The 12941-nt window shown below is 55.6% G+C and overlaps 1 protein-coding gene across 1 annotated transcript in view; it reads right to left on the bottom strand.

Moving 5' to 3' along the window:
- COL27A1 (collagen type XXVII alpha 1 chain) overlaps positions 1 to 12941 on the bottom strand; it is a 127685-nt gene that overhangs the window by 79758 nt on the left and 34986 nt on the right. Inside the window, exons 8-12 of the mRNA XM_036329781.1 lie at positions 7067 to 7111; positions 6407 to 6460; positions 6004 to 6048; positions 4328 to 4381; positions 3415 to 3459 (exon numbers count right to left, since the gene is read on the bottom strand). Of these exons, the coding sequence (XP_036185674.1) occupies positions 3415 to 3459; positions 4328 to 4381; positions 6004 to 6048; positions 6407 to 6460; positions 7067 to 7111 (243 nt within the window). The remainder of the gene's footprint in view (positions 1 to 3414; positions 3460 to 4327; positions 4382 to 6003; positions 6049 to 6406; positions 6461 to 7066; positions 7112 to 12941) is intronic.

Raw genomic sequence — 12941 nt, 5'->3', positions numbered from 1 at the left:
GACAAAGGGGTTGGGCCAGCTCATCACTAAAGGTCCTGCAGCTCTGATGGGATCTGACCTCCACTGTCTCTTTCTCAGCTCCCATTTGAAGACTCTCCCGCATTCTCCTTCCAAACCCAAGGCCGAGGAGGCCGCATGCGTGGGCCTGAGGTTTTGCTGGCTGGAGAGAGATGGACTACAGCAAGATCACCACCGCCAGGCCCGCCAGAAATGAGGCCAGCTGCGATCTGGCATGAGGGAACTCAGCGCATTCCCTCGACATTTCCTCTTGTTAATATGTGCCTAGAAATTGCCTGGCCCAAGGCTTGGACAAGTGGAAAACCCATTCACAAAAGAATCCCCCAACCCCACCAGCCAGATCAAGGGCTAGGGAGCCCTGGCAACAGGGGATGGCCCGTAAGACCACTCAGGAGACCGTGGGCTGAGGGCACGGAGGGACTGGAGGCTCAGCAAGGCAGAGACAACGGCTGAAAGACTGGGTGATACGAAGTCCTGTTCCATGCATATTCTGTCATAGCCAATGCAGACCCTGCCTGTTTGGCGGCCATGGCGACTGGGCTAGAATTCAGGGGCTTTCCTAGCCTTCAGGCATATGGTATGACCACAGGCGGTTTGACTGGAGGGAAGGGGCTTCCTCCCACCCATACCTGACACCCCAGCGCCAGGGCACAACCTCATCGTGGAGCATGGAATCTGAGGAAGTCACTGGCACGGAGCGAGGAAGCAGGCATGAGCTGACAGCTAAAAGGGTTCAAGACCTTGGAGGTCTCTGGGCACATGGCTTTGGCTGTGGAAGCCTCTGTTTCCTCATCTGAAAAATCAATCTCGCCCTAACCAGTTTGGCTCAGTGGATAGAGCATCGGCCTGCGGACTGAAAGATCCCAGGTTCGATTCCGGCCAAGGGCATATACCTTGGTTGCGGGCACATCCCCAGTAGGAGGTGTGCAAGAGGCAGCTGACTGATGTTTCTCTCCCATCGATGTTTCTAACTCTCTATCCCTCTCCCTTCCTCTCTATAAAAAATCAATAAAATATATTTTAAAAAAAAATCAATCTCACCTCAAAGAATCAGTGGGAGAATCACACGCAGTTCAAATCCCATGCAGGTAAAGGGGCCTCAATAAATGTTGCTTTTGAGGGGGTTGGTTTTGGCTACAGTGCTATCCCTACTACCTGGCACATAGTCGGTGCTCAATAAATTTTTGTTGAATGAGAAATGAGTGAGAGGCCTCATCTCACTCACGACAAATGAGTGAAAGGCTTCTTCGCACTCACAGACCTGGCGCTGCCTTCCCAGCCGTGAGCAGGAGGTTTTCAGCTCCAAGAAAAGAAAATAAGTTCAAGGAAGAGGCAGACGAAGGGGCTGCTGGAAGTAGGAAAGGGATGGGGAGGCTATAGGGGAGGGGGTGGAAGAGGACAGTGGAAGCATGGCTCTGTTGACAGTCCTGGTTGCAGCAGGTGAAGAAGCCACTGGCTGCTGCATTCTAACAGCTCTGACCCCCAGAAGCCACACGATCTTGGCCACGCCATTCACTGGTCTTCTCATCTTTAGTGGCAATGCCTGGCCCTCTGGGAGGCTCCCAAGATGGAGTCAGAGCAATCCCCCCATGGGGGCTCTGGAGGTGGCCTCAACCTGGAGTGCTCTTCCTGGAGAGCCACAGGGCTCCATTCTCACCTCTTTCAGGTTTCTCAGAAAGTGAGGACTTCCCAGACCAATTTCTCCAAAAGCCTATTCCCCAAGTACTCCCTGTCCCCCATCCTACTCTATCTGAATACTCAGCACCATCTGACAGTCAATCATGCATTCTCCATTCCCTCAAACAATCATTGTCTGTCTGTCTGCCCACGAGAATGGGAGCTTTGTCTTGTCCACTGCTCAGCATCAAGCACAGTGCACACCCAGAATTCATTGAATGAATAAATGAATGAATGAACCAATGAATGGATGAACGAATGAGTAATGAAGGAAGCAGTCTCCTTGCCCCAGTCACCTGGCTTGAGGAACAGATCCAAATGCCAGCCCAGCTCTCACAGACTCCACATCCTGGCCTGAAGCCAGAAGCAACAGGTGCTGTTTCTTGCCCAGATCGGGGTGTCAGGTGTCAGACCTCAGGGCACAGAGGGGGCTAGGTCTGAGGGTGAGGGGCTCCTCTGTTAGCGCCTTATAGCCAGGACCTGGATCTTGCCTTTCTTTGTATTCCCCACTTGGCCCCAGAGGACCCAAGTCCATAAAGGCAAGGTCAGTGCCTGTGACCATGCCATCAACCCCAGAATCACAGACAGCCCCTTCTGGCCACCTGGAGTGCTCCTGGCTCCCTCCCAGCTGACTCTCAAGTTCTAACTCACCATCCCTTCTCCATCAACCACAAGCAAAGGGAGGTACAGACTCAGAGCTGATGATGGGTCCAAGTCTCGGCCTTACCCTGCAAGGCACAGGCAGGGAGCCTGAAGCCAGCAACGGGGCAGGGCCCGGGAGAAAGATGCCTCGGTTACAGTCCTGGGTCTCCCCAGCCTAGCAGTGGGACCCCGGACACAACACTCTGCCTCTCAGAGCCTCGGTTTCCCCTTGTGAATAGCAAAGCATTGGGATGAATGGCTTTCCTCCAGGAAAAGTCCTAGGGAATCCACGTTTACAACTTCATCTCCAACCAGTGGGCCTGGGCCATCATGGAGATCAGAGGCCCCGGAGACAAACCGAGTTAGAATCCTGGCTCTGCTGTTGACTCAGTGTGAAACTTCGGACAAATTACTTACTCTCTCGGAGCCTTAGCCTTTTCTTCCTGCCCCACAGATGCCCAAACGAGGGGAAAAACAATTTCCTACCAGGATGGAGAATCACAGGCAAAGCTGACAGATGGGGCATGACTGCTGAGCCCCCCTTGTGGTCCACCTGCCCAGCATCCCCCTGCCCTCCGGCCTGTGTGTGCAGGGGTGAAACAGGTGACACCAAGACAACACGGAGACTGAGTGTTCTCTGTTAGCAACACCGACACCTGGCCAGGCCAAGGTCCCCCAGTCCCAGCAGGTCCCTGCACACGGACACTAATGACCCAGACAGCAGACCGCCCTGCCCCCACCTGCAGACACAAAACTGCATGGCAGAGCGCGCACACACACACACACACACACACACACACACACACACACATATGCACACAGGCTCCCTCCTAGAGGGACCCGGAGCTCACAGGAGCCCCGCCCCCAGCCCCAGCCAGGAAGCAGCCATTCGTGTTCTGGCAGCAGGACACGCGGCCCAGACAGCCCTACGTGCCGGCCCACACACTCAAAGCAGAGCGATGGCTGAGCAGAGAAGCAAGCAGAGAATGCCCAGGCCGCGGATGGACAGGGCAGCGTGGCCAGTGGGAGGTCAAGTTCCCCCATAGAGTCTGCGTAATAGACACGGAAAATCTTTACCGGCCTACCCATCTTGCCCCTCTTGCCAGGAACACCAGGCAGGCCCTGTAGAGGAAGAGACAGGGAAGAGGTCAGGACAGGATGCCAGCAGGGGACACCAGCCCCAGAGCACCCACCAGAGGAAGTCACCAAGAGCCTAGCATCCCGACCACATCCACAATAGATACCAGCTTTGCACAGAGGATGGATGGCCCTTGCACTCCTGGAATTGGGGTCTGCATGGATCTGAACTGGGGAGATGGCCCCCCAAAAGTACCCGGTGTTCCTGGTATTCAGCTGGTGCTCACTAAGTGCTCCTTCTGCATTTCTAAGGTTCTTTTGCGGATGAGGTTACATTTGAGTTCTCATATATGGGCTCAGGCAGGGAGGGGATGGAGAGAAAGGTCCAGAGGCCTGTGGGCCGAACAGTCTCTGTCCTAATTACTCATCTCTGTGCCAAGAGCAGAGCAACCACTGGTGCTGCCTAAACAAATGAGCATGGCCGAGTCCAGGCCGGAGTTTGCAGACACTTGGTCTGAAATACAAAATGGGCCAATTTCTCATCTGCTGCAAGTCCTTCAGAAGCTCCCAGTGCTCTCAGAGCAGAGGCCCTTTCCTGACCTTGGCCTCTGAGTGACATATAACATGGCCCAGGCGCTCCCTCCAGCCTTGACTTCCCGTGGCCCCACCTTCCCACCTGGCACTCAGCGCTTTGACTGGCATGATGTTAAACTTGCCAAGTTATCGTATGCCCCTGACTCTGCACACTCTGTTCCCAATGTCTGGAAGCACCTGCCTTGCCTGGTCCCCTTAGTGGCTTCCGATGTAAGTCGAGGGCACCTGTCTAAAAGGGATTCCACGATGGCTCCAGGCTGGCACCTGGCAGAGGGAGTGGGTGGGGTGGGTAGGAGGTAAACAGAGAAAGCATACTCACACGCTCTCCATCGGACCCTGGCAGGCCGAAGAGCCCTGGGAGTCCAATGTAGCCCTAGGAAAGAGCAGGTGCGGGGTCAGAGGGCCGAGTGGTGGGGTGTGGCTGGCCCTACCCATCCCAGCCCCCTCGCTGCCCTCCCATGCCCGGCTCTTCTTCCTGGCTGGTGGCAGTGGTGGCTCCGGCGGCTCCTCGACGACATAGGCCTTGAGGCAAGTGTATATGCCCATGGACTGCATGGTGCTGGCTTCCACGATGTAGTCCAAAGGCACATACCCTCACGCCAGGGAAGGGCGCGGGCGCTCTCGGCGGGAGGCCCGCCCCGAGCCGGGGCTCCAGGACCTGCAGGAAGGAAGCTCTCAGCTGGGTTAGATGCTAGAGAGGCACCAGGTCCTCCCCACCCCCAGGGACCCTGCTGGGCACCTGTGGCTTCTGTGGTGCCTCCTCCCAGGCCTCGAAGGTGCCCTGACCCCAAAGCTTGCCCTCTGCCTACTTCATACATATGAGGCCAGCAATGGCAGGATTGAAAGGGCAGCTGGAATGGCCCGGCTCACCCAGGCTGCTCAGGGCCTTGTGACCCTGGACAGGGGTGAGCTAAGACCAGACCAGCTCTCTCTCTCTGTGTGGCCCCAAGATGCCTCTAGCAGGGCAAACACCAAGCAGCCAGGATGCCTGTCTCTTTCCTCCTGACCTCCTGGCAGATTAGGGACCCTGTGGCAGAACTGAGAAGACCTCCCTGGGTGCAGAGGGACCCTCTGGGATTAGGGCCGAGACTGTGGCCAAAGTAGCTTTGGTTCAGGAGAGGAAGTCACCTCACACCAACCTAGCCTGGCCTTGAACTGTGTGGCCCATATGCTGAGCGTTCTCTGAGAGGCTGCGAGCCCAGCCCTGTGGACCTCTGGGTCCTCATCGTAGCTCCACCTTCACTGTGCAGTGCAAACGAGGGCCATGGGGTCTCTACCGTGAACCCAGTTTCCTTGGAGATACAGAGAAGGTTCCACCAGTTCATCTCTCAGCCTTCCAAACTCCATTTACTTCCATTCAGTTCCCCCAGAACCTTCTCTACCGCCCACAGCTCACCCGGGAGCCTACACTGGTGGCTTCCCCTAAACACTACTTGCTTCCAAATTCCTGGTATCTCCATAACCATGCAAGAGGCAGAATGGACATCACCCCATTGTAAAGATGGGTAAACCGAGACTGCTAGCCATGCAGGGTTTTCTCCTCCTTGAAGGGGACAATAGATACTTTATCAGCCTCGGGCCTGGGCAGCATTCACCCATCAGACACCACTGGCTCCCAAAAGGGCGGTCCCCTCGCCCTCAGTCAGGAGCAGGGGAGAGGCCTCTGAGGCCTCCAACCGCAGGCAAGGCGGCCTGGCTTCGTTCCCATCACGTGGGACATGCTGGGGATTGGAGCAGCTGGACTGTGGCCGAGCCCCCAGCTGCTCTCTGCTGCCCAGGCTGACCGGCCATGGCTCAGGCTTGGCTCAAGAGTCTCCCCTCACCAGGCCGTCCTGCTGTCCCTCTGCTCTCCAGAGAGCACTCAGGCAGGAGGTTGTAGCCCGACAGACACTGGGTGGAGGCCTCCCAGCCCTGCTCTCTCTCTCAGGCTCACCGGAGGGACAGGTAATGCCCACCCAGGGCCCACCTGTATGGCACTTGCCAGGGCCCACTTACCCGGCTGCCTTTGGGACCAGGGTCTCCTACAGGTCCAGGTAACCCCTGAAACATAAAAGACAGAGGGGCAAGGACATATGGAGACAGTCTACTTGCTGCCAACAACCCAGGCCTCAGCTGCTCTCTCTGTAGAATGGGAACAGGTTAGATTTGTGGCTTTCAAACTGAGCCCCAGCCACCTCAGGACCCCAGGGAAGTGGCTCAAGGGGAGACTGGGTGGATCCCCACCCCCACTGCACCAGAACTCGTCTCTTCCGTTCTCTGGCTGAGCATCCCTGCTCTCAGGGCCTACCCAGCAGGTGCAGCTCCTCGGCCCCCAGCCCGCCACCGCCCTCTGCCTGGGGGCCCATGGCCGTCTGCACACCACCATGGCCACAGAGCTTCCAGAAGCCATATACTGCACCTGCCTGCCAGGGTAACCTTTGGCCCCTGGGCTGCCCTCGGGTCCCGGCCGCCCCTGCAAAGGAACGGAGAGAAGCGTGAGGAAAGGAGAGACCCTGCCGGGCTCCAGGCCTGAGGGGCAGTGGGGGACTGGGGATCACAATGGACAAAGAGGAGGGCTCGAATGCGAGATGAAATGGGAGGAAGGGGAAGCCACTGGTGGCTGCCTGGCTGCCGGCCCCCAAGCCCACCCCTCTGCAAAACCGGTCAGACCAGCTCGGAGGGACAAAACCCCCTGTGCAGGCCGCCCAGGCCTAAGACAGCACTGAGGAGGCCTGGCTGGCCCCCACGCTGGCAGCCACTGCTGTTTGATTTGGGCCCGCGCAGCCAAAATTCCTGCAAACCCCATGGCGGTGCGGATAATATCCCCTAACATCGCCCGGAACAGGCCAGCTATTCATGGCTCTAACCGAGCGTAGCAGCTCGTGCCAGCGCCAGGCTGGCGTGGACTCCAGGTCTCTCAGGCAGATGTGGCTGGGAGAGAGGTGGGGTGAGGTGGGGGCCCCAGGAGGTTGGGAAGCTCAACCGCCTGGCTCTAGGGCTCGTTCACGAGGTAGGGCCCGGGGCGGAGGCCAGGGACAGGCAGGGGCTGGAGTGCAGGAGCCGGCAGGGTGGTCCTCACCTGTTCTCCGGGGTGCCCAGCAGGTCCAGGGTAGCCCTTGTATCCCTGTGGGGGAAGAAGCCACATCAGGCCGGGAGGCACATCTGGGCCTGTGGATGGCAGCAGCCCGGCCTCCCTGCCTGCCCTTTCAGCACCACATGCACCACGGCAGGGATGTAGTACGTGCTCAATAAACACTTGCCGAAGGGACCATGTCCATCAGCGTTAGCAGGTGCCCATGTTTTTGTCTCTGCTACTAACAGTTCTTCAACCAGAAGCATCAAGGGACTGTTCACTCCTTGGGCAGGGTTGTGAGCTGAACTGACAGCGCGCTGCTGCACCCCAGCCATTCTTTCCAAATCCAGAGAGGGCGAGACCCTCAGATGCCAGGGTAGAGGGGTTTCTCAATGGGCGGGCAGGCTGATGAGGACCTTCAGGTCTGGGATATGCCCAACCACCCCGTGATGCTGGAACCTTCTGTCAGGACCTTCCCCCTCTCATGAACAGGAAAAGATCTCACACACATTGACCAAGTATATTCACCAAAGGAATTGCCTGCCTTCCTCTCGTTGGTTCCAGCAACTATTCCAAGGGGACACAGGGCGCCCACACGCCTGATGGAGGAATCTGGCAACATCCCGGCACCAACCTTGACCCTCTGTCCCCAGGGTCCAACTACCAGGGTTCAAGGTTGGGTCTCAGGGTCCAGCGAATCAAAATGAGTGTGTGCTTTCAGGCAGCACTGGGGGTGACCCCTGGGTCATTTTGTAGGAGTTGGGAGCTCTGCAAAGGGAGACCCAGATGTCCTGCTTCCATCGGCTCTGGGCTGCTGTGAACTAGGACCAGGGGCTTCCAGAGCCGACAGGGCAGTTGCCCTGAGCTCCGATCAGAGCCCCTCACACAGGGAGCCCTGGGCTTGGCTCAGACAGTGCCTCACTTACTGGGCAGCTATGGGTGGGTTACCGCCTTCTTTCTCTGGACCTCACATGAGGGAGTTTGAACTGAGGCCCCTTCTGCTCTGGCATTTGAGATCTGGAGGTGCTGGGCTCCCCCAGAGGGTTCTACACAAGACTGTAGAGTACACACACACACACACACACACACACACACACACACACACACGACGCCTGCAGACCCCTTCATGCATGGCTGTTTACCCAGGACAGCACCTACATGACCTCCTCTAGCCCTTATCGCAGCCACAGGTAGAGATTGTCACCTCCATGTTACAGATGAAAAAAACGGAGTCTCAGAGAACAGAAGCCACTCACCTCGAGTTTCATTGCTAAGGACCAGCAGGTTCACACTCACCACCGTGTCCTTCCGACACCGGAGGCCACACAGAGAACCTTGCAGACATCCCGGGCACGTACAGGGCATGCACGCATGCACACACACACACACACAAACATATAACTCAGCACCCCCGCAACCCCCAGGAAGTGGGACTCTTAATTATAAACAGCAGAGTCAGTCTGACCCAGGAGGCTTGGGGAGTTTACAAGCATTCCTCCTGCACCTACTCATGCCTCAGACTGCTCAGTGACATGATTGCATCTCAACCCGGGGCCCGCGAGGCAGAGACAACACGGCTGGCTGAGTCTTCCACATGGGTGTGCGTGCTTCCCCCAGAGGGCAACTGAGGCACAGGCCACAGCTCGCAGCGGGCACGCAGCCCGGCTAAGGCCCCTGGGTTTAGACTGCCCGGCTCCCGCTCCTGCTTCGCTGCGGGCTGGCTGTGTGACCTGGGACCACTGATGTCACCTCGCTGGGTCTTGGTTTCCACTTTTGTAAAGTGGGCTACAATGGGTGGCCCCTGGGTTGCGTGAACACTGTGTGAAAAGCACTTAGCACAGTATCTGGCATTAATTCCAGGGCCCTGTAAAGACTGGCTGGTGTTATCAACATGATCTTCCTGTCTCATTCATTCATTCAACAAACACTATCTGAAGTTTTATGCGCCAGCACCATTCTACGCGTGGGGTGCATGAGAATACAACATCCTTTGCCTTAATGGGGTGTACAGTGCAATTAAGGAGATATAAAAAGAAGTAATTAGAAAGGATAATGTCAGGGGGAGGGGGAAGTGGGGAGTAGCTTTCATGGGGGCAGAGTTTCAGGTTTGCAAGCGTTCTGGTGACCGTTGCCCAACCATGTGAATATATTTAACACAATTATAACCTTAAATATGGTTAAGATGCTAAATTTTATGTTTTTTAAAACCATAATTCAGAATAAAACTTTAAAAAGAGATAATGGGTGCAGTGACCAGTGCCTTGAAGAAAAATGAGCAGAGTTAGAGGACAGAGAGTGGCATGCAGGGAGGGCATGGCCGCAGGTGGGCGGGCAGGGAAGGCCGCTCTGAGGAGATTAACAAGCTGAGAGAGCTGGACGTGGGTCTGGCTCTCAGAGGAAAGGCGTTTCAGGCAGAGGGAACAGCCAGTGCAGAAGCCCTGAGGCAAGAACACTCGCAGGTGGGTTTGAGAAGAATGAGGTCTGCTCCACGTGACTGGAGCAGAATGAGTAAGGGGTGAGAGGTAGAGAGGAAGGAGCGGTCAGAGAAGCAGGAAGCCAGAGCATGTGTGTGTGTGTGGGGGGGTAATATGATGAGAAACCACGGAGGGTTCCATATAATCACCATTATTATCCTTCTCCATTTGGAGCTTGCAGAGAAGAAAGAAAAAGCAAAACTTTTGCATGGAGCCTCGAGCTCTAGGCTGTGTGACTTGGCACAGGCGATTGCTTTCTCTGAGCCTCACTCTGTCACCCTCTGCCTACCCTGAGGGGGTTGCTGCAAAGGCCCAATGCAATACGGGGCAAAGATCCCAAGAGAAGCATGAAAGGTGCTGCCTCCGAAGCCAAAAGGAACCTTCTGGAAACCAATGCTTTATCAGAGAAGCGTAGCCAGCATAATCCCAGGAGGAGATTTCAAGTAAACCCTTCACTCGTGACACAGCTAAAAGGAAACGAATGATCATCAGGGACGTGGACCGTGGCCTGCCCTAGGCCTGGCTCGGCACTAACGCCTTAAATGCATCAGCTCATCAACTCCTTGACATTATGCCTGGAAGGTAGAAATTACTGGGCACACTTGCCAGATGAGAACACTGAGGCTCAGAGAGGCAAAGTGACTTTCCTGGGGCCACACAGCTTCCCAAGGGCAGTGCTAGCCTGTGACTGTAATGTACACACTTACTTGCTGGGGTCCAACCCCAGCAGGTCCAGGGGTCCCCAAAGGTGTGGACGGAGTCGGCGAAGAAGGAATGACAGGGAGACAGCATTCAGTTGATCAGCAGCCTAGCCAGGATCTCTAGCCAGGATCTCCAGCCAAGTTCTGGTCTGGATCTCCAGAGAGGTTCTGCTTAGGATCTCCAGCCAGGTTCTGTGTCCATGTTCTCTTGCTAGGTTCTCCAGGTTCTCCAGCCAGGTTCTGTCTCTAGGTTCTTCAGCCAGGTTCTCTCACCAGGTTCTGTCTCTAGGTTCTTCAGCCATGTTCTCTCCAGGTTCTCCAGCCAGGTTCTATAGCCATGTTCCCTCGCTAGGTTCTCCAGCCAGGTTCAGTCACCAGGTTCTAGTCAGGTTCTCTTGCCAATTTCTGTAGTCAGGTTCAGTCCAGGATCTTTTACCATGTTCTCTCGCTAGGTTCTGTCTCTAGGTTCTGAGGCCAGTTTCTGTCCAGGATCTTTTGCCATGTTCTCTCCAGAGAAGTTCTTCTGTCTCTAGAGAACATTCTGTGTAGGTTCTGTGCCTCCTGGTTCTGTCTTCTAAGTTCTGTGTTCTAAGTTCTGTCTCTTGCTGTCTTGTTACATCTGTATTTATACCAGTTGATTCAATCCTATCAATCTCTATTACAAAGGTTAGGGCGTTTCTTATCTCCATTCCAGGGAGTAAAGATTATGTAGCTTAAGCATGATTGTTCGTAGTTAAAGTGATTAATTACCCACCTGGCACTTAGTTAAGAGGTTTTATTCCCTCCCTAACTTCAGGGGAAAATCCCTACCTGGGGAAACAACCTTTCTCAGAGACCTTGGTTAAAACACATAGTGCCAAGAAGGTGAGCAAACATATTAAGAACAGTATGCCATATATGCCAGGTCCCTTGAAACAGCAAGCATGGACCGGCTCCCGGCACTTACTGAGGCTGGAGGTCCACAGGGCCACCCGAGAAAGACCCCCTGTGACACCCAGCTCCCAAGACAGATCACTGCAGCACTGCTGGGCCAGAGGACGGTCACAGAACCCTGGAGTATCTGAGTTGGAAGGGACGAAGCCATCAATTTCACAACCTCCTTTCTCACTGGGCAGGCTGAGAAACTGGCCCAGAGAGGGGAAGGGACTTGCCCAAGATCAGTTAGCAAGTTACACCAAGCCTGGACTGTCCCCCAGGCTCTGGACCGGCTGGGCTGGGCTTTGTTCAGAAGGCCACGATTCCTAGATCTGTCTCAAACAGTGGATCCTGAAGGGCCCTGAACATTGCCATGAATATCCATTTCTCCTGGCTGGATGGGAGCAGCGGACGGAGCACTGCCATGCATGGGGGTGGAGTGGGTGGGAGGCTGTATGCTCCCTGAAAGTACCTTGACCATGTTTACCAAGCTGGGCCAGCTAAATAGCTTCAAATGACAGGGCCCCAGGACCTGCAACCATCTAAACCATTACCTTCTCCAGGGCCCAGCAATTATGGGGCAGGCGCTGACCGCAAGGTGGACCCACGGGCAGTGATTTCCCCACGTGTGAGCGGTGCCCGACTGGCAGAAGGGGAGCGCAGATGCCCCAGGATGCTCCAGGGACCCTGGAGCCTGCAGGGCCTCCAGCTGCCCGGCAGGCGGGTCTCCACAGGACCCGTGTTTATAATACAGCGCGGTCTATATTTTGATTTGGGAGCCAGATTAATCATTGCTTACAATGCACAAGGAGAAACCAGACATCACCTCACTGTTGCTGCAGACAGTCTCCCTGCCGGCTGGGATGCTATTTGGGCTTTGGGTAGGGAGAGGAGGGGGTCCTGTCCTTGCCCAGGGGTCCTGGGGACCAACATGTTCATCCAGGCTCCACCTCAGCCTGCAGGTCCTGGCTTCTCCTGCAGCGAAGTGGGACTCACCACACGTGACCAGCTTAGCATTTCCCTACCACCTCGCAGCCCACCTGCCACACAGGGGCAATCGACAGGACACTTGACAGAAAGAATCAGCAAGGAACAAACATGCCAAGAGGTAGGGGGACTCATGACATGATGCTGGGCAAGTCCCTGCCCCTCCCGGACCTCCGCTTCCCCAGCGGCTCTCTCAGAGCATCCTGTTGGCTCAGAAACGACAGGATGCTGAGTGTGGGGCTTTCCCAAAAGCACAGTCCACCACGGCACAGCCAGGTCTCCGACGCCACACTGCTCAGTGGGCACTTGAGACGTCAGGGCAGGCCCAGTTTCTGGATGGCCCATTCATTCAGCTGTGCCAGGCACTGAGAATACACTAGTGAACCAAACAAACTCACTCCACACCTCCTCGAAGAGGTTTTGAGTATTAAATACATATTAATACACTCTCTGAGGCTCGGAGAGGGTAGACAGCCCAACAGCAGCAGGTGGCATTATACACGGAGTTTAAAGGAAGAGCGGGTTGGAGAGCAGAGGGAACTGGACCTCAGAAATGGCAATGGGTGTGGGCCCGAGGCCCAGGGCAGCCCCACAGCGGGGGGGGGGGGCCTCGAGAAAGGTCTCGGTAGGGCAGCGGTTCTCAACCTGTGGGTCGCGACCCCTTTGGCAGTCGAATGTCCCTTTCATAGGGGTCACCTAAGACCATCCTGCATATCGGATATTTACATTACGATTCATAATAGTAGCAACATTACAGTTATGAAGTAGCAACCAGAATAATTTTATGGTTGGGTCACAACAAGA

The sequence above is a fragment of the Myotis myotis genome, unplaced genomic scaffold, assembly GCF_014108235.1.
Source record: "Myotis myotis isolate mMyoMyo1 unplaced genomic scaffold, mMyoMyo1.p scaffold_m19_p_12, whole genome shotgun sequence".
Lineage (NCBI taxonomy): Eukaryota > Metazoa > Chordata > Mammalia > Chiroptera > Vespertilionidae > Myotis > Myotis myotis.
This window is presented reverse-complemented; position numbering and strand designations above follow the sequence as displayed.